Source organism: Anolis carolinensis, chromosome 1 (genome assembly GCF_035594765.1).
Source record: "Anolis carolinensis isolate JA03-04 chromosome 1, rAnoCar3.1.pri, whole genome shotgun sequence".
NCBI classification, from domain to species: Eukaryota; Metazoa; Chordata; class Lepidosauria; order Squamata; family Dactyloidae; genus Anolis; species Anolis carolinensis.
This window is the reverse complement of record NC_085841.1, coordinates 266,399,629-266,424,780: the sequence shown is the minus strand read 5'-3', so window position 1 is coordinate 266,424,780 and position 25,152 is coordinate 266,399,629. Positions and strand designations below refer to the sequence as shown.

Below are 25,152 nucleotides of genomic sequence, written 5' to 3'. Positions count from 1 at the left end.
TTCCTGCTTTATGCCAAAGGAATTAGTTTTTACCTGAGGTGTCGTTTGGACGCCCCAGGGGAAAACATGAGAGGGCACGCACTTTAGGTGCTGTCTGGATGCACCTTGAAACATTGATCAGTGGCTATATGAAAACTACAATCCAACAACATTTCAAGAGCCAAATGTGGCACATGGTTGCCCTATGTAATCATGCGTCCATATTAATTTGGATGGGGGGGCACCACTCTTTTAAATCAATAACACTGAAGAGAAGGGGGATTCAAGAAAGCATTAGTCAAATATCTCAGGCTTATTCTCAACTGAAGTAAAAAACTGAGGATTTGCATCAGGTGCAGGGCCGGCCCCACTAATGAGGCACCTGACGCCGCCGCCTCGGGCGCAGGCCGGGGGGGCGCCGTCAGGCTGGGCGGGAGGCGGGGCACCGCCCTGACGGTGCCCCGCCTCCCGCCCAGTGCGCCCTGGCCCGTCTGGCCTGCTAGAAAAGGCCAGACGGGCGAGCGGGAGTAGCGTGGGAGGCGGGGCCAGCTCTGACGCCGCTCCCCCCCCCCCGCCCAGCGTGCCTTGGCCCTGCCTCCCACGCAGCGTGGGAGGCGGGGCCAAGGCACGCTGGGCGGGGGGGGGAGCGGCGTCAGAGCTGGCCCCGCCTCCCACGCTACCCCCGCTCGCCCGTCTGGCCTTTTGTAGCAGGCCAGACTCAGCGGAGGTTTCTCCAGGCCGCGATTGCGGCCTGGAGGAACCTCCGCTGAAGTCTGGCCTGCTACAAAAGGCCAGACGGGCGAGCGGGGGTAGCGTGGGAGGCGGGGCCAACTCTGCCCCCCCCCCCGCCCAGCGTGCCCTGGCCCCGCCTCCCACGCTGCGTGGGAGGCGTGGCCAGGGCACGCTGGGCGGGGGGCGGGGCCAACTCTGGCCCCGCCCCCTCACTATTCGCCCTGGCCCCGCCTCCCACGCAGCGTGGGAGGCGGGGCCAGGGCACGCTGGGCGGGGCCAGGGCGCCGGTGGCGGGGGCGCTTTTCAGCACCCCCGCTTCACATCAAAAAATATCTCCGGCCGGCCCTGATCAGGTGTTCACCTAGTTCTCAGAAATGGCATTATCACCTACAGGTAATTGTGATCAAGAATTAATACAGACTTGAGAGAGGGTTTAGAGATTTATTTTGAAAAACAATGGAATTCCACTTTTGACATAACAATTCCAAAACAAATTTGCTTTGGCACAACAAGGCAGCTTGAAATAATAAGGGCTAATTTGTGATATATGTCTACATGTAAGTTGGCCAGGATTGCCTTTTTTATTCACTGCATACTGGAATGAAGAAGTAATAAACACCAGGCCAGAAAGTATTTTTGTGTGGCTGCCAGGGTTACTTCCACATCAATAATGTTCCATCTCTTCAAGAGCAGGTCTGCCCTGTTTCTATTTGGCAATGAAGTCAGTGAGTAATGCAAATAGCATTCCAGGTAAAAGGCCTCTGGGCGTTGTTTTTCCCCTGAAGCACCAACAGCAGGGCAGATAAAATCCAGGCCCCATCTACACATAATGCAGTTTAACTTCACTGAACTGCATTATATGAGTTTACACTGCTATATAATACAGTTCAATGCATTTTGAAACTGCCCTATAGGAGTGTAGATGGGGCCCCAGAACAGCTCAATGTAGAGAAACACCATAGTGTCTTAGGTTCCATTTACACTGCCCTATAATCCAGTTTCTGGCAGTGTAAATGGGACCCCATGGGCATGACACATCCTTTAGGAAAAAATGGGACATTCACTTAACCAAAAACCCTTCCAAACCATTTATAAAACACAATACTATTCTTTTGTAATGCATTTTGGGTTCGTTTATTTCACAGAATCCCATTATTCTCCACATAGAAGACAATGTTTCTACTGTAGGAATATTGTAATTGCCAAGCCACGAATTACAATACCCCATTACTGGAGGACCTGTGATTTAACTAGGCATTATTCTAAAGTATTTGTTGTTAACCGCCAGCAAGATAACTTCCATTTATGATGATTCCATGAATGGGACACCTCTTAGTCAGCCTGTCATCTACAGCCCTGCTCAGTAGTTAGACATATTTTGTACAGTAAGATAAGGAAATGTACTGTAAGAAATGTTTGTGGGCTTTACTCAGGAACAAGCATATTTCTTCAGGCAAGTAAGGGAGAAAAAGTGGAAGGACTTTATCATATGAAGTAGATAAACCAACGTATGCATCCCACTGCTAGTTTGCCTCCCTTCCCCCATGGTTTTCCCATCACTAGCTAATGATGATAAAAAACAAATAGTTCCCTATCCTGCTACCTACCATAGTGCATAGGTTCCTTCCACTTTTGTGCCAGCATGTTGGCAGTTACAAGATGTCAGTGAGCAAGATTCTCCTCCTCTTGCTCTCTTCCTCCCCACTATTTTGCTAACATGGCTGCTTTGCTTTATATATATATACAGTAGAGCCCCCGCTCATCCGAGCCCCGCTCATCCGAGTGTCTGTACTATCCAAGCCAAATTCCTCTCCCTCCCCCCCCTCACCCCGCCAGATCCCGGTGCTGCCAGAACCCAGCCGGGTGAGTGAGCGAGGGACGGAGGGTGGGCTCTCTCTCCCTCTCGCTCCTACACCACGATGGGTGCTGGTGCTGCTGGCTCCAGCATGGCGAAGGAGCCGAGGCACGGAGGGCAGGCAAGTGAAGGAGGAGGGCCGCAAAGGCCCTCCCCCTTCACCCGTTCGCTTGCTCCTTCATCATGCCGGGCGCTGGTGCTGCCGGCTCTGGCATGGCAAAGGAGCCGAGGCACAGAGGGCGGACGAGTGAAGGAGGGGGGTTGCAAAGGCCCTCCCTCTTCACCCGCTCATTCACTCCTTCGCCATGCTGGGTGCTGGTGCTGCCGGCCCCAGTGTGGCAAAGGAGCCGAGGCACAGAGGGTGGGCGAATGAAGGAGGAAGGCCGCAAAGGCCCTCCCTCTTCACCTGCTCGCTCGCTCCTTCGCCACGCCGGGTGCTGGGCGAAGGGAAGAGACACTCCTTCCTCTGCCCAACAACCAGCCGATTTATGATTCCATTCTCTGACTCTCTATGTGATCCAAATCAATCTTTGTTTGTTTTCTCTATCAGGGGTAAGGGATCTTAGTCCCTTCCTTAATCCTTCCTTATTATCCAAGATATTTGCTTATCCAAGGTTCTGCTGGCCCATTTAGCTTGGATAAGTGAGAATCTACTGTGTGTGTGTGTGTGTGTGTATGCGTGCTGTTTTTTTTTTTTGAAAAGCTTATTTATTTATTTTGTGTCAAAAGCATTGTACAACAAATACATTTCAAATAATGGGGAAAAAAAGAAAAAAAAAAGAAATCACAAGCAACTAAATAGTTTTGGACCAAAAGCGGGCAACAGCAACCGCATTGTCTGTAGCTTTAAACAACTCCTCCTCTGTACATGAGGCAGGGCATTGTGGGCAAGCATACATATGCTGAGTTGTTTGTTCAGCTCCACAGTCACACAAGGTGGAGGATTCCTCCAGGTAGTGCCACCTTGCCGAGTTGTCTTTTGAAAAGCTAGAATTTCACAATTGATAAAAAAACCTGGTTTACTCATAAATTTTAACTGGTTAACCAAATCCCCATGCTAAATCTATGAGACACAAAACATTAAGAGTCCCTCCAGGCACTATCTCAAACAGATATTGACAGGTTTGTAGCGGGGTGAGGGGTGCCAGGGGTTCAACAGCCTGCCCCCCCCCCAAAAAAATTTTTCTGGCTACGGCCCTGGGTACAAGCCTTTGGCTTTTTTGTATTAGAAAAGGGGAAATTTTAGAATAAACCCTTGATTCTATTTTTAACTGGTGTGTGACTTCTCTGCATTGTGGCTGGTATGTGGAATCTGGTTCCTCAAATGCCACAGATAGCAATCAGACAGAGCAGCTATGACATGATTGGTCATAACCAACACAACTCCACTTCCTTCTGGAATCACTTTGTGAACTTTCATTTTTTAATATGTGTGTGTGTGTGTGTATATATATATATATATATATATATATATATAGTCAGGGCATACAGTGGTGGTCTGAATCCTGTGTATGTGTGTGTTTATGCATTTCAGTTGACAAAATAACTAAAGTCCACACCTCTGACACTCCACTCTGCAGTGTCCCAGTTTCAAAAATCTCATATTTTCCATTTAAATCTGATGCGTGTTCAGAATAGAACAAGCCACACTGTTTACATCCCTTTCTATTTAAAACATGTACTACTCTATGTTGTCCCATAGTTGCCCACTGTGATCTAGACCAGGGCTTCTTAAACGTTTTCCATTCAAAACCCCTTTTCACCAGAGAAACGTTTACATGGACCTGGGCATATCTATCTATCTATTGATAAAGAAATGACAATATATATGTTTGTTTGTTTTTTTAAATATTCTATATGGCTTGATGGATCTGGACCAAACTTGGTACATATAGAAGCCTTTGTGGTACAAACATAGACGTATATTTTCACTGGTATATATAGACAGATAAAAGCACATTTTCGTATTAATGAGATGGGTGTGCTTTAATTCTTTATTTTTACTTAAAGAATGAAGTCTTGGTTGAATAATTTATACTGGGCGACGTACATCTTCAACATTTTTCATGCCATGCTCGTATACTTGGTTTGCAGCCTCAATTGGAGGCTGAAGCATTTGCATTTGCTGCAAGTAGTTTATTTATTTATTTATTTCTCACATTTATATCCCACTCTTCTCACCCGAAGGGACTCAGGGCGGCTTGCTAACAGATTCATGTCAATGTCTAAAACAGCCACACATTATTGTGACCCCCCTCCCCCAAAATTCATTTAGGGAACCCCAAATGGGATTGCGACCCACAGTTTATAAAGCTATGATCTAGATCGGTGGTTCTCACCCTGTGGGTCCCCAGATGTTTTGGCCTTCAACTCCCAGAAATCCTAACAGCTGGTGAACTGGCTGGGGTTTCTGGGAGTTGTAGGCCAAAACACCTGGGGACCCACAGGTTGAGAACCACTGATCTAGATCAATATGATCTGACTAGCTGGTCAGATCATATGATCTAACTCCAGAGCCTGACACAGGATTCTTTCCTGCTTCTTCCTGGAGATTCTTTGATTCCCATCCAAAAGCTAATCATCCCTGACCCTGCTTAGCTTCCAAAATCAAATAAAATGTGGTATATAGTTAGATGGCATTAGAGTTCCAGAGGAACCATCTATGTCAGCAGCTTTGGAATTTACAGGGAATATAAACAGGGTGAAAGATGCGGATTGGACCACCTTTAGTAATAAGTTTGAATGTCATTACAGATTGCAAAAGAATTTCACCTCCTGGCTAGATGTCAGAACACAAGACAGTAAATACTGTTACCCAACACTGTAACCAAATAGTTTTTTAAACATTACTTTAAAAACATTCCATCCTTTTGAAAGAAAAACATACACATCCCATCCTCGAAGACATTTTTCTTCTGAAGGTCTCCTTCTTTTGATTAAAGTAAGTTTTTTTAAAATCCTTTGCTTTGTCCAAGGCAACTGCCGAGATCCAGAGGTCTGGGATGCTTGAATGTTCAAACATGTAACTGAATTATAGATAAAGGAGATTATGAAATCAATGAGAAAGTAGGGATGCACAATTAATTAAAAATCAGTTGTAATAACCTCTCTTAACAATTTTAAAGTTATTTGGTATGAAAAATTGTGTGATTTTTGCATGTTAGTTAAACCTTTGGCCCCTTCTACACTGCCATATAATCCAGACTATCAAAGCAGATAATCAACATTATCTGCTTTGAAATGGATTATATGAGTCTACACGGCCATATAATCCAATTCAAAGCAGATCATTTTCAGGATTTTATATGGCAGTGTTGTAAGAACCTCCCGTATCTTGGATGCTTGGAACCAGAAATGTTGTTGTTGTTGTCTGTTTGTTTGTTGCTATTTTGGAATGCCTATGTTTGCATACACATACATAATAAGATATCAGGAGACGGGACCCAAGTCTAACACAATATCCCTTCATGCTTCATATACATTTTAAACTCATAGCCTGAAGGGAATTTTATACACCATGTTTGTAATTTTTTTTGTGCATGAAATGAAGTCTGTATCTCAGCCACATATATTGGCATTTTTAAATTTTGGAATATTTCAGGTTTCAGGCTTCTGGATAAGGTCTGCTCAGCCTGTATTTAACTCCCATTTATATTTGTCTATTTTAGAGCACATAAAATTAAAAGGCTGGATGAAAATTATAGGCATGCTAAGCTTATGGGAAAAAAGAAATATATCTTTTGTAGGGCTTAGGATAGAGGGCCATTTAGCTTTATTCCCAAATGAAAGGCTTTGCCCACTACAAGCCATACATGTAATGCTGGGGTTCCCGCTCTTTGCAGCTCAGCAGATGCGGAGTCATCCCTGACCTGTCATTAATGCTGTTAAGATCCACCCATCCACAACAGCCCCAAACCTCGCCCTCTCGTTTTGACAGCTGGACAGCGCGGGGCATGCTGGGAAATGGAGTCCTTCCTTCCCCTTCCCCTCGCAGGCTAAGTCAAAGTCACCACGAAGCAATGACTACAAATCCCAGAAGCCTAAGCGACGCCTCTCTCGTTGCCGGAAAACTGAAAGGAGAGGCATCTCCTTTTATAATTGCGCACTCTGAATGCCGCTGCTGATCCAAGTTGCATGTGGGAGCAGTCAAGCGCGGTGAGTTGGAAACTTTGGGACGTGTGTCCCCCCTTCTCCATGAGCTGCGAATTGTGCCGGGCGCGCTTTAGAAACTGGGAAAAGTTGGTGGGTCCTCCCCGTTGCCTTGCTCCGTTAGGGATCGGCCCTTAAAAGGACATTCGGGAGCGCAACGGCGGTCAGAGGTTGGAGATGCTGAACTGCTTTTAACCCAGGGACAAACTTAAGAGGAGGAGGTTGGAATGGTCACAAAGTTTCATTGCAGTCGAGGGATCCGTGGGCTCCCAAAACCACATTTGCGTACGACAGTGTTAGGAATGCAGGTCAAAATGAGGCTCCTGCTGGTGCATGCTCTTCGCATCCCTGCCAGAGACCCAATTCTCTTATTAACGGGGAGGTTATGGCACTTTTTCGAGCCCATCTTGACTTGGGTCGCTGTGAGGTTTCTGTGCTGTATGGCTATGTTCCAGAAGCATTCTCTCCTGACGTTTCGCCCACATCTATGGCAGGCATCCTCAGGGGTTGTGAGGTCTGTTGGAAACTAGGCAAGTGGGGATTATATATCTTATAACTACCACCCTTGGGAGAAAGAACTCTTGTCTGTTGTCTCTTGGAGACAGGTGTGAATGTCGCAATTGGCCAACTTGATTAGCATTGAATAGCCTTGCAGCTTCGAGGTCTGACTGCTTCGTGCTGGAGGAAATCCTTTCCTGGCTACCAGTATTAAAAGAGCTCTATAATCAGGACAATAAATAAAGAACAACACTCAGAAGACAAGGGAATTCCAGACAAGAAACAATCTGGGCCAGTTACCACCTTCCAACAAAGGATTCCCTCAGGCAGGAAGCAGCCAGGCTTTGAAGCTGCAAGGCTTTTCCGTGCTAATCAAGGTGGCTAATTGCAACATTCCCACTTGCCTCAAACAGACAAAAGTTCTTCCTCCCAACCTGGACATTCCCCAGATATATAAATCCCACTTCCCTAGTTTCCAACAGATCTCACAACCTCTGAGGATGCCTGCCATAGATGTGGGTGAAACGTCAGGAGAGAATGCTTCTGGAACATGGCCATACAGTCTGGAAAACTCACAGTAACCCAGTGATTCCAGCCATGAAAGCCTTCGACAACCCATCTTGAATTGCTTTTTACAATTTACAAATTGGCTTGACTCATAGTGCATCTACAACTGCATAATTTAATGCAGTTTGATGCCACTTTCACTGCCATGGTTCATTGCTATGGAAGCCTGGGAGTTGTAGTTTTACAGTTTTTCGGCTTTCTCTGTCAAACAGTGCTGGCGCCACACCAAATTGCAGCTCCCCTGATTCCGTATCATTGATCCATGGACTTCAATTCCCACCATTCCAAACAGCCTCAGGCCCCTTCCTTTCCCCCCTCAGCCGCATAAGTTGTCCATGCCTGGTATAGATACATCCTTATTTGCATACTTTGCATGGTGTATTTAGCCAGCTAAGCCAGGAATTGCTTAAAAGAATATTGCAGAAGTTTAGCAGGATTTCAGACATCAGGAAGCATGTCATCATAGTTACATAGTTGTTTAGAAATCTAAACCTCTTGCACTCTGTTCCTAGTCTTTTCTAAAAATTAGAAGTCTCATTGACTTCACTGGCTCTTCCTTTCAAGTAAATACAGGTTGAGCATTCCTTATCCAAAATGGACCCGAAGTGATTTGGATTTTTGCATTTTATTTTGGAATATGCACATATATACAATTATTTATTTATTGTGTCAAAAGCGAATTGAGGATACAGTTACAATGTATAGAAAAACCACAAACAAAGTTAAAAACTTGGCATCATATTAAATTTCCTTTGACAAGAAGCTGGCCACTTGGAGTGCCTCTGTTGTCGTTGTAAGACGGTCCTTCATTGTGCATGTGGCAGGGCTCAGACTGCAATGTAGTAGGTGGTCTGTGGTTTGCTCTTCTTCACACGTGCATGTCGTGGACTCCACTTTGTGGCCCCATTTCTTAAAGTTAGTTCTTCATCTAGTGAAGCCAGAGTGCAGTCTGTTCTGTGCCTTAAGTCGCCTTTAAATCTTTTGGAGATGGGACTCAAATCTAAACATGAAATCAATTTACGTGTGGTATACATCTTATAGTCATAGCCTTAAGATAATTTAATACAAAACATTTATAAAAACTTTGTTCATAAAACAAAGTTTGTATACATTGACCCATCAGAAGACAAAGGAGTTACTATCTTGGCCAACCATGTGCACACTTTCGGACTTTGGATTTCCAGATAAGGGATGCTCAATGCACAGTATGCTGAGATTGTAGCTCTCATAGAGAAGGAATCTTCCAGTATGTAAGGTCACAGTCCTTGAAAGATTAATGATAGAGTAAGGTGTAAAACTGCTAATAAAACTGCCCATCCATGAACTGCTGCCAGTCTTCAAATTATCAGGTTTTTTTTCCCTACAACTGTTTCTAGAACAGAAACTAATGTTGCCAATGGGAACAAATATGGCATTGTTCCCTGACATAGTGAGGTTGACATTAAAGATTTCCAGTTTACGAACTACTGATTCACTTTATCTTTAATGGTGATTTTGTTGGTCTGTTGAGATTTTATGCGATGCTCACAAATAATGTATTAACTAGCTAACGTAATTAATTTAGATCTGAACAATTGTAATTACCCGTGTCTTTTTGTACTGCAGCTCCCAGCAATTCTCATCAACTGCACTGGCTAGGGCTGATGGTTGTGCCTGGAGGCCACATTTGCCAACTTTTACATCCCTGATATGTCTGTGTGTGTGTGGCGTGTATGTATAGTTTGTGTGTATGTATATAGCTTTTTTCTTCTCTAACATTTGTGCTTCCAAATGTGCTGGGCTATACCTTCCACATTTGGAGGCACTGTAGTCCAATGCATCAAGAAGCTTTGCTCCTACATCCTCTTTAAACATATAGCATATTGAGCAGTTTTCTTAAACTATGGCGCATTCACTATAAACCATGTTAGCAATTCTGGGAAAAGAGCCAGGAGTTGGCATTTATTTAATCCAGAGCAGAAAAGACAAAGGATCCTCACCAAGCTCATCCAATTTACAAGCTCAGTCTTTAGAGTTGCTATTACTGGCACAAAGGTAACTATCATAAGGCCTGCGCACAAAAGCTCAAAGAGATCTGGAAATGCTTAGGATCCTGAGTACAGTCTTTAAACACATAAGTTTAAGGACTCTAAAGGAAGTTATAGGTTTCCAGAAAGATCTGGCTGGTTGGCCACAACTGGAAAAAAGATATTGGGCTGGATTGGACTTGCTTTGCCAAATAATGGAAAGCAACAACAAATTGCAAGCAGAAATACAATTCAAATATGACCAGATTAAGAATACTATTAAAATTGCATCCTCAAAAGTGAAGTGACAGGCAGGCAGGCAGGCAGGCAGGCAGGCAGGCAGGCAGGCAGAAAGAAAGAAAGAAAGAAAGAAAGAAAGACCCTGCAGGGACCCAAATTAAATGCTGCCTGCATAGGAAAATCTTTGCTTTCCTGGCATGAGAATAGGAGAAATGGGGCCATGCTAGCTTATCTTCACAAGGACTTCTGGAGCCCAAGCGGAGTGATCATTATAAGAGAAGGATTTCCTCCAAAACAAGTTTCTGTAGAAGAATGCAGTCTTCTAAACTGGACAGTCTCAAATTGCATAAGTCTTTATAGGTCACACTTAGCAACAGTCAATCAAGATGTTGAGACAAGGAACTCAAACTTGCAACATGTTGCCTGTTACTAATCCTGCTCAAAGCTCTGTCCCAGCATTCTGGGTCAGTTAAAGTTTCCAAACACTTTTCAAATGGAGCTCCACAGAAAGCATGTTAGCATAGTCTCAACAGGTTGTAAGTAAAACACATGCCAGATCCTGCAGATTTTTCTCTTTATTTTGGAAGGATACAGTTTGTAAAACACACCAAACAATTGTTCTTACAGCTGAAAATGCTATTTTTCTGGGCAGTTTTATTTAGTATCATTTTCTCCTTCAGAGTAAGAAATAAAAGATGTCAGACCCTGAAACCACCATCATCAATACCAGTGTGAACCCGGTAAGGTATTCAAGTAGCAACAATTGTTGACATTCAGATTTGGTTTTGTTGTTTTGTCATTTTGTTTCTTGTAGGTGTTTACACTTCCCTGCCTTCCATTTTTAAATAGATTTGTTTTTAAAATGTAACAAAGAACTCATTCATGTCATCCGATATTAGTCTAGGATTATGGCAAATTTAATGCACAGTAAAAATGACCAGAAGCTTTCTTCTGGGCGCCCTCTTGTGCAGATGCATTTCTTGTCAGCTCATGTTATACACACACACCAGGATGAAAATTAGTATGGCCAACTGATGGAATCATTTTACAAACTCATTATTGCATTGCATAACTCAGCAACATTTCCGATGCTTTATATGCAAAGGAGCCCAGGTTCATCTCCAGTTCAAATGATTTATGACACTGCTACTCAGATTGGTCGGCCATTGACCCATGTCAGTCCCTGAGGAGTTTCCAAGAATGGAAGGTACAGATGTAGAAGAGAAGGCAAATAGGGCACCAAGTCCCTGGCCCATTGGAGCAAAATTGCCAGTCCCCCAGATGGGGTTGCTTAAGAAACACTGCTCTATGGTAGCAAGATTACTTATTGAGACCCTGATGAGGTTATGTCAGTCCAATGGACTGCCTCAGTGTAAAGGAGCACTGTATGCTTCTGTGTGTGAGATCTAAATTAAAACAGAACTTAAAGAAAATAGCACAGAGAAAAGTATTAAATATAATTTAATATGATACTGAGGTGTTCTTTGCTCCAAACCAACACAGTGTGCTAATGCATGGACAACTTGGCACCATTGCTGTAGGCAAATAAAAGCCAGGTGGTTTAAGATGCCAAAACCAAGGTCCCTAAGGGTGGTTGGGAAATAGCCATGAGAAAATCATAACCAAAAGTTTTAAAAAAGAAAGAAATCAAATGATAGTCAAATACATTTTGAGTACAGATGGCCAATTGATTCAGTATTAATTGATTCCCCCATCTACAACTTGAAAATTGTCCAAAAAGCAAACCTTGATCTTATTGTTTTATATGAAAGACTCCATTTTACTATGGTGTTGTATACAATGGGTCTAGCATTCCACCTCAAACCTTGGTTCTCCAGGTGTTTCAAACAATAGCCCCCAGAAACCCAATCTATTATCAAACCTGAATGGAAATTCTGAAAATTGTCCAAAACATCTGTAAGGCCAGATTTTGAGAACCACTGCTTTAAACTGGAGGAATTAGGATGCTGCTCTCGAAACAAAAAAGCTGGTGCCCTTCCGAAACACAGCATCCGTTATCTTGGCTGACAAGGCAGGGGCTTGTGCAGTGGAAGGAAGTCCCTATTTACTGGAAATCCAAAGACAGTATCCCTCCCACTTGAATGTTAGCTAAGCCTCTGCATCTTTGCTGGTTCATCTGATGTCCTTTTTCTCTCCTTTGGAAGCATATCAGTTGATACTGGTGGTGCTGCATTCTGACACTTTGATTCAAAGTGCTACTTCCATTAACCTGTGATACTCACAGTGGATACAGTTATATGTATCGTTTGCCTTAAGTAAAAGATTGCAAAATCTTTTAGACAATTGGGTTTCCAAGAAAACAGACATATATGAGGAGGTTATAAACATAAATGACTTAAGAACCTTTAATATATGTGTCATGGATTTGACTGGGAAGTGGAGCTATCCAAATGTTGGCTCTCATTCCTTTCATCTCTGCTTCTGGTATTTAATCAATGTTAGTCAGGTTAGCTAAATCTGTACCTTGTTCTTGGTCTTCTCTATCGCAGAAAGATCCCAAAGAAGCTTTGGTTATTGCTGTGACGACAAGGGCTATTTTCAACCTGGAGAAGGAGCACGAGATCTTCTTGACCAAAGGAAAGGATGAGTATGTAAAGCATCAGCAAGAAAATGAGAACAACAGCTTGGAGCAAGGAACAGCCTTTGCTTTTGTTCAGGTAAAAGGCCAGGATGGCCCAAGACTTTTAACAGGCAAAATGACACCATCTCTCCTCTGTACACCCCATTTTACCTACAGGAACTTCATGGACTGCCAACTGAATCTTACTTCGGCAGTAATGATGGGAAAGCTTTCTACACCATACTTGAGAGCAACAAGCTGTTGTAGCAGGCCCAGAGCTGGCTACCCATAACACACAGCTTTGTTATACAACAGGAAGGAATACCCAGAGGTTGCCATTGAGACTCCTTGTATGCCACCCAACATCCACTGCCTTAGTCTGGGTAATAGTAGAGCCAGTACCTACTGTCCTCTAAAGAGAATCTTCATCTTGAAATCTGTAGATGTTCTGCTCACAACACAGATGCAACACCTGTAAACAGTGATCACATTCACTTTTTTGCTCACCATGAACCTGGCTTTAGACAATGTCTTGTACCCATGTACTGTATACAAATAGCCACATTTTGAACCAGGTATGACTGCTTTAAAGTCTGAGGAAGATTACCCATTTTCCCACTACATACATACACACACACACACACACACACACACACACACACACACACACTCAGTTCTCCAAGCAGTATGAATTCAGCTTGACACAAGTTTCTTTAGAATGAAGTGAGGGGCGAAGGTTTACTGACATTGCTATATGACTGGCTCACAGTACCCATGGATTCAACAATCCATAGCTTTAAGATATTCCCGCCTCCCCTCCCCCCAAAAAAATCCCAAACAAAACCTTGATTTTGCATTTTATATAAAGGATACCATTTTATTACATTATTGTATATAATGACCATCCGCAGATTTTGGTATTCATAACTTAAACACTCCAGAAATGCCCATAATGTTCAGAACTGCAGCTGTGGTCTCGAATCCAATTCTTCATTTGGATTCTGGCTTCAGAGAAGTATTTTCATTTACATAGATGCAGTTCACTAACTGTAGATGTAGAACACTGGTTCTCAACCTGTAGGTCCCCAGGTGTTTTGGCCTACAACTCCCAGAAATGCCAGCCAGTTTACTGGCTGTTAAGATTTCTGGGAGTTGGAGGCCAAAACATCTGGGGACCCACAGGTTGAGAACCACTGGTGTAGAAAGACAATACATGTTCCATTCCAGAATGAATCTCTGCCTATTTCCATAGTCTTTGTTAAAGCTGCTCTCATTAACAAGGGATACATGCCTATTTTACAATGTCCATTAGGATTGGGGTGTTGTGTGGTTTCTGGGCTGTATGGACATGTTCTACCACAGCCATACAGCCTAGGAACCACACAACACCCCAGTGTTTCCAGCCATGAAAGCCTTTGACAACCCATTAAGATTGTCTTGAAAAGTCTTAATTGCCTGACTAGCTTTGAAGGTCTTGCTTCTCATAATCTACATTCACACGATTGAGTAGTACAGTAGAGTCTCACTTATCCAACATAAACGGGCCGGCAGAATGTTGGATAAGCGAATATGTTGGATAATAAGGAGAGATTAAGAAAAAGCCTATTAAACATCAAAATAGGTTATGATTTTACAAATTAAGCACCAAAACATCATGTTATACAACAAATTTGACAGAAAAAGTAGTTCATTTCACATTAATGCCATGTAGTAATTACTGTATTTACGAATTTAGCACCAAAATATCACAATGCATTGAAAACATTGACTACAAACATGCGTTGGATAATCCAGAACGTTGGATAAGTGAGTGTTGGATAAGTGAGACTCTACTGTATTCCCAAGAGGGCATTCAGCAGAACCCTAAATCCATAACATTATTGCACATCAATATATGCAATACATACCCCGTATATTTGTCTATAAACATATATTATATCTCAGGGCTCTTAAACAATTCCCTAATTAAATTAATTCATTCCCTTAAGTCATTAAAATGTTAAACAGTTAACATAACATTTGTTGAACACCAACAGCATTGTAATCATTATTGTTCCCTATTATTTTAATGTATTACTTTTGAATGGACATATTTTGCTACTTTAAAAAATAGACAATTTCATGATTAGACATTTTTCATTAACAATCCCTATGACATTAATTTCCCTGTAACATTTTACCACTGAATTATTTAATTATTCAACTTCAGTGTGATGCTACTACCGCCAGTATTTCCAAGCATTGTTTTATATTGCAAAAAACAAAAACAAAACATGCTATGGATTTTAAAGACATTTTCAGAACTACACAGAGGATTTGAGAAGAGGTCACAAAGATGTCATAGGCAGTTGAAATAGTTATCCATTACAAACATAGCCCTCACCCCCAGAAGAGAAACATGTAGAGCTGTTTTATTTTCCTTTATTTTTTCAGGACTCACCCAGGACATTAGGGAGCCACATTTACAACCCCTCCTACTTAAAAAGTTATACATCTAACAACACCCAAAATGTATCTACATATGGTCATGATTTTGAGATACCAACAATAATGCACCCATAACTGCTTCATTCAGGCGGTGCAGTTTGTGAACAAGAAACTTCTCGAAAGAAACCCTGAAGAAAAGAAGCTCTTTGATGTCATAGTTCTCTCCAATAACAGCCCAGAGAGTGGTGCCCGCATCATCAACAGTGCTAAACAGCATGGTAGGTTCTCTACTCTGAAGAGAGCAAGCTTCCTCCCACTTACCCCCAGAAACACCCCCACATTGTGGATTTTTTTAATGTGCCTTCAAGTCGCTGTTGACTTATAGTCACCCACTTAATGTTTCAAAGTTTTCTTAGGCAAGGAATACTTCAAGGTGGTTTGACATTGTCTTCTTCTGAAATATAGCTTCCAGCACCTGGCAATCTTTGGTGGTCACTCATCCAGCTACTGACTAGGACTGACCTGCTTAGCTTCCAAGGTCAGACAGGAACTGGTGCCCTCAAAGAATTTAGGTTGCCCTCCCAATACACAAACACCAAAACGCTGAATTTTGTTTTCTTACAGATTCCCCCCCCCCCTCTTTTTTTTAACCTGCTCTTAATTTATCCATTTAAAAGTGCCAGGTCATCTGTGCTTGAGAACTGAGGGGATTGAGTGCGATGCAGAGTCATTCACATCTACGCCAGACTAGGAACGAGTTCACTGTTGCCAAGTGATTTTAGACTCAGAATTTAATGGTTTTATATGTCTTACATCATAGTCATGTATGTATTACTTGTGGAACGCAATCATTTCTATCCTCTTAATGCCATTCCATGCTTTATTACTGATTCTGTATTCTTGGTATAGATATATAGATAGTCCAACCCTACTTTTAAACATGATCTTAAAAAAGATTTGGAACATTTGAAGTTACACAGCTTCATTAATTTAAATCATAGTCCCATTGTAATGGCAAAGGTGGAGTTTCCTTTTGATGTGTTAATGCAGAACCAGCTCTGCCATTAGGCAGAGTGAGATGGTTATCATGAAACAACAGCTAATCGTTTAATTCATTATAACTATATTAACTGTACTTGACTAACAGGGAGGGAGAGGTTCTTTGAGGGTTTTCTGTCTCGGGTATCAAAACAACTTCAGATGACAGGAGTTCCTTCTAAGTAGAGATTCTTCTAAATACAATTTTTTTTTTTGTTGTAGTAAAGGATTATATATATAATCCCTTACTATAGCAATATACATGATAACAGGTGTTATATATATATGTGTGTGTGTGTGTGTGTGAGAGAGAGAGAGAGAGAGAGAGGGAGGGAGGGAGGGATTTCTACAACAAAAATATAATTTCACAGCAGTGTATTTGCATCAGGGACGAGCTCAAGGTATTTACCTGAGGTAAAAAAAACAACAACTCTATATCTTTCTCTCCTTCTCTCCAGTTGTCTCCCCCTCTTCCAGTTGGTCAGAATCTGCAAAGACAGTTATGAATGCATAATCTAGAGTTACGAATTTGCAATTGTTTTGTTTTCATAATTCCTACATATGCCTAGTTAAGGACCATTTAGAGACCGTGAAAGTCCTCCAAACCCTACTGGCAAGGTAGCAGCCACCATGATCAGTTGGGACTTCCATTAGGTCACTTCCATTAGTGAGAACATTAGTCAACAGCTTCCCAATGGACAAGGGAACAGATCCTCATCAACTGGCAATGAAAGACAGACAAAATCTGCAAACTCCAAGCAGCCTATTTGTTCAATGCTTTATTTCCATCACAGCTACTGTGCTTGTGGACGTTTTGCCTTCTGGCACTGTCTAAACCAGTGTAGCTAGATCAGCATAATGGACCAATAGAACTCCAATCTGCATGTCCTCCTTTTCTTCCATGTGGGAGTGAGATAGACTTCATGTCATCCAGTCTGGCTGTAACTAGGTCCACATTCTAAAAATGCATGAAATGCTAATGACTGAGAGATTGAGCATTAATACTGCTGCAGCCTCTTCACGTTTACCAAGCAAAGCAATCAAACTTTCAGAAATTTCATGTTGAGGAAACAAGCAATAAGCAAGACATTGTAGAATTATGTAAGCAGAAACAACCTGGGGACAACAAAGGTGTGGTCTCAAATTCTGAGTCATATTGCTGAGATAATTCTGCAGTACACTTGCTGATGGGAGAGGCAGCTGCCTCAAACCAGCACTAGGATATCAGTCATTTCTCCAGGAGAAATGTTCTACTTATACCACTAGGAGCTCCTTCCCAGGGCTAACAGCAGTTTTAGAGTGAATTTTCATCAAGATAGTGGCAGAGGGAAAGAATGCATGTATTTCACCATGCATCATAATTCTGCCTATTTAGTTTGGCCAGCAACACATCTCTTAGCAACTATTGCAGTTCTTATTTATACAGAACAATGTATAGTTTAGGCTTCAGTGAAAGACTGGTTGCTCTTGAGGGATGACTTCTTGCTCTAGTTGTACCTATGGCACTACAGTGACATCTGGTGACAACAGTGCTACAGATGCAGTTTTTTTGATAAATGTGGCAGAAATAGATACCTGAATTTAATTTCCAGAAGGTTGCTCATTTCAACAGAAATCTGCATACTAGCCAGGAATGAGCCATTCAAGTCCATTACATGGTATATTTCCACAAACTTAATGCAAAGCCTGGACTACAGAAATCTCCCAGCTAGTACAACCTAAATGTAATCAACAGGCAACAAAAAAGCAAGGAGGAGTTTGAGTCCAATTAGCAAGATAAATGCTAATATAGCTGGTACTGACCTTTAAAGACCTAGAGCAGTGGTTCTCAACCTGTGAGTCCCCAAATGTGTTGGCTTTCAACTCCCAAAAATCCTAACAGCGGGTAAACACTGAACTAGAGGTTATTTCTAGTTCTGCTTTCTGGGGTCTCATTAAACCAGCATTAAATGCATAACCTTTCTAAGGCTATAGAGTGCCCTGTGTGGGAAAATCCATAAAATTCCATCTCTTTATGCTTTTATGCAAGCTTTGAAGGGTTTTGGCAATTGTTATTGATGACTAACCTATCATTTTTAAATTTCATTTTTTGTTAAAGTTATTAAGAAGGACTTATATATAATTATATTGTTACCCTGCATTGTGTAAACTTTTATTTTTACCTAATAGGATATAAGGGGGCAAAATTAATTCATTGTAAAACAATATCATCATATTTGATAATGCAGTTTTGTTTTGTTTTCATTTTGGATCTCATGTTCACTCCAAAACATCCTTCATAATAATAATAATAATAATAATAATAATAATAATAATAATAATAATAATAATAATAATAATAATTTATTTATACCCCGCCACCATCTCCCCAATGGGGACTCGGGGCAGCTTACATGGGGCCGTGCCCAGAACAAAACAATATAACAAAATATAAAAGAACAACACATCATAACACATTAAACAATACAATAGATAATAATACACATTACAACGCAATGCACATTACTTCTTCCCTTTCTCCTGCAGAGTTTCAAATGTGTATTTACCATTAACATTTCAATTGTGGGTGGCGAGCACAGCACTCATAGAATGGGTGGAATGTGGATATGATGGATGTTTAGTGTTTACTAGTTTGGCCCTGTGAATGAGATATTGTGATATGTGATACTAAGAATTGCTTGAATTTTCATTTTTACTGTAATTAGCAAATTAGTTGTTTATTTTTGGATTTTAAGGTCTGGAGATCTCCAAGTTCTGCTTTGTCAGTGATGAAGACTCTACCCAGTACTTGAAAACCCATAATGTCAAGCTTTTTCTCTCAGCTGACAGGAAGGATGTATGCAATGCACTTCAGAGAGGTTGGTACTTGTTCTCTTCCTTCATTAGCCAAAATACTTGCTCTTAGATTTTGCCATCTCTCTGATGATGTGTCTCTCCCTCAACAAGTCTCTTCCCTTGTGTCTGTTTACAAAATTCTGTGAGCACCCTCTTGAGGAAAACATTCATGCAATATTAAATTCATACCATTAGAGCACACACAGAAACAACCTTCTGCTGCTCTAAAATCTCTCAGCAAATTTTTATACCAGATGGCTTCCTCAAAATAAATCCTTAGGACAGCTGGTGGTGTAGAGTTCACAACTGGAATCACTATTCTTCCCAGAGTGGGAAATAGTGTGGAAGATAAGCATGTTTCCTATTAAAGAGAAAGAGAGTTTCTCTTAATATTCTGCACAAGTCACATTGCTTAGTACAGGCTTCTTGAGAAACCTTGCCCTATTCAGCCAGTGTGAGAGACAGGGAAGACTTTCTTAAGTCTTGGTGCTTCTTTTGATAAGAAAGATGGCCACATCAACCAGCAATCCTTCCTCCAAAGGCTGATGACATGAACGCAGTACCCTTGTGATTTGTGAGCCATGACATCTAAAAATGTTCATCGCTTGTCAGAAAGAATAATAGAATTATAGAGTTGGAATAGACCGCATGGGCCATCTAGTCCAACCTTCTGTAGCAAAATACAAGATAGATGGCCATCTACACTGTGCTTAAGAACTTCCAAAGAAGGGAACTCTATGACACTCCAAGGCAGCAGATTCCACTATCAGATAGGTCTTACCATCAAGAAGTTCTTCCAAATGTTTACATGGGATCACCTTTCCTACATTTTGAATTCATTGCCAAAAGCAGAAGAGAATTCCTTGAACCATTTCCTCCTTTGGTAAAAATGCACCTGTAAGAGTGTGAGGGAGCCAGAAGCTCCCACCCTTGGTCTGAAGACTAAATACTCCCTTAATCCTAAGGGAAGAGAAACCAGCCATGGATCAAGGCTTATTGTTGAACATAAGGTGTGTGTGAAGGGTGAGGCTGGGGGAAGACAAAAGGAAAAGATGATGGGCAGAGAGGGGAGGAGGGAGACTAAGGTTTGTTGGGTATGTCTATGATACTCTGACAAGAAAGGACGATTGTGAGTACTTTAACAATTTGATGGCTTCTGCTTGAAGTCCATTATCTTTTGTTTACCTTACCCATGGCAAAGGAAAAGCTTTTAAAACATGCATTTCAAAGCTTATGCTATGCCTCTGCTAGTGAAAGAGGGTAAAATTCCCATAGCACCATATCTTTGCCTCATCTTCACTCAGGAAATGGCACATTTAAAATGAGGCCTGTGCCAAGCCTCCTGTGTGCCTCTGCTGAACAAGGAGTATAAAACATGTAAATAGTCTGTTTCATACACAGGAGTCTCAGCAGCACTCATCTTCCAGCAAGAGATACAGGCTCCCACCAACCAGCTGCGGGTCGTCTTTGATGGAGACGCCGTTCTCTTTTCTGATGAAACTGACCGTGTCTTTCGTGAAAAGGGACTGGAGGGAGCTATCGCATATGAGAAAAGTATGGAATCAGTACCCATGGGAGAGGTAAGGTTGTGCATTTTCCCCAGAGGCTATGGGGGTGACTTTTGTTGGTCAAGCAGATTCCTCAGACCCAAACAAAGGTCAACTGTTGAGACTCTCGGAAGCATTCAGAGTGCCCCGCTTTCTCAGGACAATGTCGGGAAGGGGAAGGGGAATCAGACATTGGAAACCTATTTCTGGTTCCAAAAATTGGTATTCTTTATTAAACATTGTGGGGAACAGAGGTGTGACCTACTTGAAAAGAAAATTGCAACAAGAGGCTTTCCCCCTCCTTTTTGGATTTGCACGTCACTTCAAGCCACATCTTGCCCACCCTGATCTAATGAATACCAAAGTCAGAAAACATCTGTTATTTAGCAGAGAAATCAAGCTATAACATTTTTGATGTTTGAAATTGATGGAACTTTTCCTTCTTTGCTTACTGTTATTAAATTGTTTTCAGAACAGCTACCCCAGCCATACCCCAGTTAAAGTATCTGACAAAAAATTTTTTAAAGTATTTTCATACTCCAGAAAATACTCCTTATTGTTTTCTGTCTAGTTGGAGAATTTTAGCAACTGCAGTATTAAGAAGATAATGGAGAAGGGCTGAAAATACACACTTTTACAGTATTGTTTTAAAGCAATTTGCCTGCAGTTAACAATGCAATAAAAGCTTGAGCTGTTATGGGTGGAATTTTATTCTAGTCAGTCCTAGTACGGCTGTGTGCACCTGCCTACTAAGGTCAGATACAGCACCTGCCTTCAGAATCCCTCACTGAGCATGTATTAACAACATATAGGAAAAAAGGGAAATAGATTAGCCTGCTTCATCAATTCCACAACTCCAGCCTACCCTCTATATTAAAAAAAGGAGGGATCTATACATTTGGCCAATTGAAACCATAAGAATAGTGGAAGCTAGCGAAATAATGCATCTCCAAATAGTCTTTGGAAGAAGGCTTCAATTGATTTCTAGAAGGTTCAGAATGTTTTTGATTTACCTATGCAAGGCTTACCTGACCTGGTTGTTTGATTTCATATGCACATACAGTTTATATTAGACAAAATGTCTGCTAAACATGTTGAACTGCTCTTCCTTTTTTGTAGTGTAGGAAGCTCTCCTCTTTTTCATATTATTTCTGCTTCTAGCACCAAATTTTCTGTTAAAGAGGTAATACCCAGGAACACATCTACTTTGTTAAATGATGTATGCCTGTATTTGAATGTTTGCTTTTGGATAGATTGAAATACTTGTGGCTCACTCACACTTGCATAGAGCAATTTGGTCTGTTTTTGCTTCCTAGAGTAATACACCTCTGCCTCTCTTACCTATCATATTCTACAGGGGCCACTGAAAGCCTTTGCTTTGCACCTTGGGAAAATTCGCAACAAGTTTGGTCAAGAGGACTCCCCCATCCGCACTTACTTGGTAACTGCCCGCAGTGGCCGTGACATGGGCATCCGGACCATCAAAACCCTGAGGAAATGGGGCTTGGCAATTGATGAGGCCTTCTTCATGGATGGAGCTCCGAAAGGCCCCATCTTGTCCAAAATCCAGCCCCACATCTTCTTTGATGATGGTCTTCACAATATACAAGGTGCACGGGATGTTGGTGTTCCCTCTGCCCTGGTCCTTTCTGGTGGCAGTGAGGATGGAAATGCCCATATTACCATGTGATTACTGAGCAGAGTTTCTGACTAAAAGGACAATGAAGTGTGGAATTCTCAATCCATTCTGACCATAGTTTGTCATGAAGAAAACAAAATATGAAATCAGATAAAGCTGAAGAAGAGAAGGAGAATGAAAGCAAAGTCACTGCAAACCTTTCTGACAATGATGTTCCCTTGAGTTTTGCCTCTCTTGAAAAATCATTCAGTAGCCAAGGAGAAAAGCAGGATTACCACCAGCTCTTAGAAGCCACTTCAATTGCGTTTTGCCTCTCCCTTGCTGACAGCCAATGGTTATGAAGCCAAAAAAACCCCCTTCAAATCTTGTGCATCCATTTTCTTATTTTTCTTCTCCCTCTCGTGTTTCTTCTCTTACTTTAGATCTTTTGAGAGCGAAGGCTTGAAGGAAGGGACAGATGCTTTTAAAAAACTGATATGAGTTGGGCAGAAAGGCTATAAATAAACAAAATATTGTGCCGCTTCTGGAATAAATCAAAAAGCAAAGACAATTTAACCAGAGCAGCAAAAAAATTCTCAAAAGTACAAAATAGAAATGTTGTTTGAAGTTGACATCTGCTTTCATCTGCCTCCATTTTTTGTCCTTCACCAGCTTGTTTTATGTTCTGTTAGTGCGAAGGAACTTTCTAATTAAATTTGGGCATAGTGAAATTGCAGCTCTACATGTTCAGAAACAGAGGGAGAACCCATTCAGTTGAGATAAAAACTAGGACTTGGCTTATGAGAAAAATTCATCAAAATTCCAGTCCAGAGCCTCTGTCCAATTAACTCTGAACTCCAAAGACTGCTTCAATTGAGCGTGGCTTTCTTCTCACAGAAAAAAAAGTAGTTGTAAATTTATTCATTTTTGAAAAGTATAAGCCTTTGCTGTGAATCTTCAGTTCCCCTTAACACAATCTGGAAGGGGTTGATAGATGCTTCCATTCGGTAGGCTCATTTCCAGTTATCGCTCCTTCATTACAATCAACTTGAGGAATTACAGTTGGCTTTCCCCACTTCAGTAGGATTGGTGCTCTATGTGTGTGTGTGTGTGTGTGTATGTACACACACACACACACCCACACACAACTTGTTGCCCACAGTTGGGAACATGATGCACCTATAGGTCTGGAGATAAAAACTAATTTGTTAAAATCAATTACACTATTAATTGAGTTGGAAATTTTCTTACAAAAAAGCAACTTTCTTAAATTCATATTTTAACTAAAGTGATTGACCTAAGTTTAAATGTCAGCATTAACTTAACACCACATTTAAGCTTTGTACAATGCTAAAAAGCTAGCAAACGTTATGATAATTTAATTTATTATCAAGGCTATATCAAATCAACAAGTAATAAGGGCAGCCTGGAAAAGGAGTGGTCTTTGCATCCAGATGGCATTGTCTGTTGCATTGAATTATGATACTAGTAATCCTAGAACCTTTGCTGAGAGGCATGAGAAAATCAGCAATAAAGAAATAAATCACTAATAATCATGGATGACATTTTACAACTTCATTCTGGTAAGGGTTTTAGTGCAGCCATTCAGCTTAAATTTTATGAGGAAATTTAATACAGAACCATAGAGTTAAAAGAGACCACAGGAGCCATTCAGTTCAATTTCCGATAATGCAAGGATACATAATCAAAGTACACTAGAGTCTCACTTATCCAACACTCGCTTATCCAACGTTCTGGATTATCCAACACATTTTTGTAGTCAATGTTTTCAATATATCGTGATATTTTGGTGCTAAATTCATAAATACAGTAATTACTGCATAGCATTACTGCGTATTGAACTACTTTTTCTGCCAAATTTGTTGTCTAAAATGATGTTTTGGTGCTTCATCTGGAGCCCCCAGATGGCGTAGTGGACTAAGTGACTTGAAGGTTGGGTTGCTGACCTGAAAGCTGCCAGGTTCGAATCCCACCTGGGGAGAGTGTGGATGAGCTCCCTCTATCAGCTCCAGCTCCATGCGGGGACATGAGAGAAGCCTCCCACAAGGATGGTAAAAACATCAAAACATCCGGGCGTCCCCTGGGCAACGTTCTTGCAGACGGCCAATTCTCTCACTCCAGAAGCAACTCCGGTTGCTCCTGACACGAAAAAAAAATTTGTAAAATCATAACCTAATTTGATGTTTAATAGGCATTTCCTTAATGCCTCCTTATTATCCAACATATTCACTTATCCAACATTCTGCCAGCCCGTTTATGTTGGATAAGTGAGACTCTACTGTACTCCTGACAGATGGCTATCCAGCCTCTACTTAAAAACCTCCAAAGAAGGAGACTCCGGACACTCCAAGGCAGCATATTTCACTGTTTAATAGCTCTTACCATCACAATGTTCTTCCTAATGTTTAAGTGGAATCTCTTTTTTTTTAAAACTTGAATCAATATAACTTTAACAGGTTTCTCTTTCTAATGTAAATGGACCTCAATTAGTTTTTTTAACCAGATGCAATAATAGTTTTCTACTCCTAGCATTCCCCAGCCAAGATTATCACTGAAAGAGTAATATTTCCAAGGTGGGATCAAGACCCTTCCTGTTCAAGAGAAGTGTGGGACAGTTTACATGCTGATGATTGTTGCACTACAGTACTATACATTTTTAAATAAAAAAGTAGAATTTTCTGTAGCCTGAGAAAAGAGGTTGAAGGCAAATAGAGCAGGATAAGGATTTGTTAACATATATATAGGTGCTTTATAAATAGTAAATTAAATGTAGTTATCCCATAGTGTGGTTTATACCTAGAAAAATTAGCTTTAGTGACCTATTCCTTTGCCTTTTCTCGATTTCATTTCATCTTGATAACTATACAAATTGTTGATAATTTTACAAGTGTATTTTTCTTTGTCTTTCTTCATTTTGTCAAATACAATTTGAAGTAAAAGCAAAACTAATACGTAACGTGAGTGGATGTTAATTATTGGCTCCTCTTATATTTTGTTTCTCTGTTGCTATTTAAAAGAAAACTGTCTGCCTATGGTATATTTTACACTTCTGGTTTTCT

General features: G+C 41.2%; 1 protein-coding gene across 2 annotated transcripts; it reads left to right on the top strand.

Moving 5' to 3' along the window:
* Window positions 1-6,565: 6,565 nt before the first annotated feature.
* On the top strand, window positions 6,566-25,049 carry LOC100562128 (cytosolic 5'-nucleotidase 1A). 2 transcript variants are annotated; one of them, XM_003214825.4, is made up of 7 exons: window positions 6,642-6,721; window positions 10,707-10,766; window positions 12,537-12,704; window positions 15,183-15,312; window positions 18,808-18,930; window positions 20,309-20,487; window positions 21,812-25,049. In XM_003214825.4, exons 2-7 carry the CDS (start codon window positions 10,722-10,724, stop codon window positions 22,142-22,144), a joined length of 978 nt encoding a protein of 325 aa, XP_003214873.1. In that variant the 5' UTR covers window positions 6,642-6,721; window positions 10,707-10,721; the 3' UTR covers window positions 22,145-25,049. The 2 variants fall into 2 exon arrangements, with proteins under 2 accessions (XP_008106296.1, XP_003214873.1); XM_008108089.3 differs by lacking the exon at window positions 10,707-10,766 and having other exon boundaries at window positions 6,566-6,721.
* The last annotated feature ends 103 nt before the right edge of the window (window positions 25,050-25,152 follow it).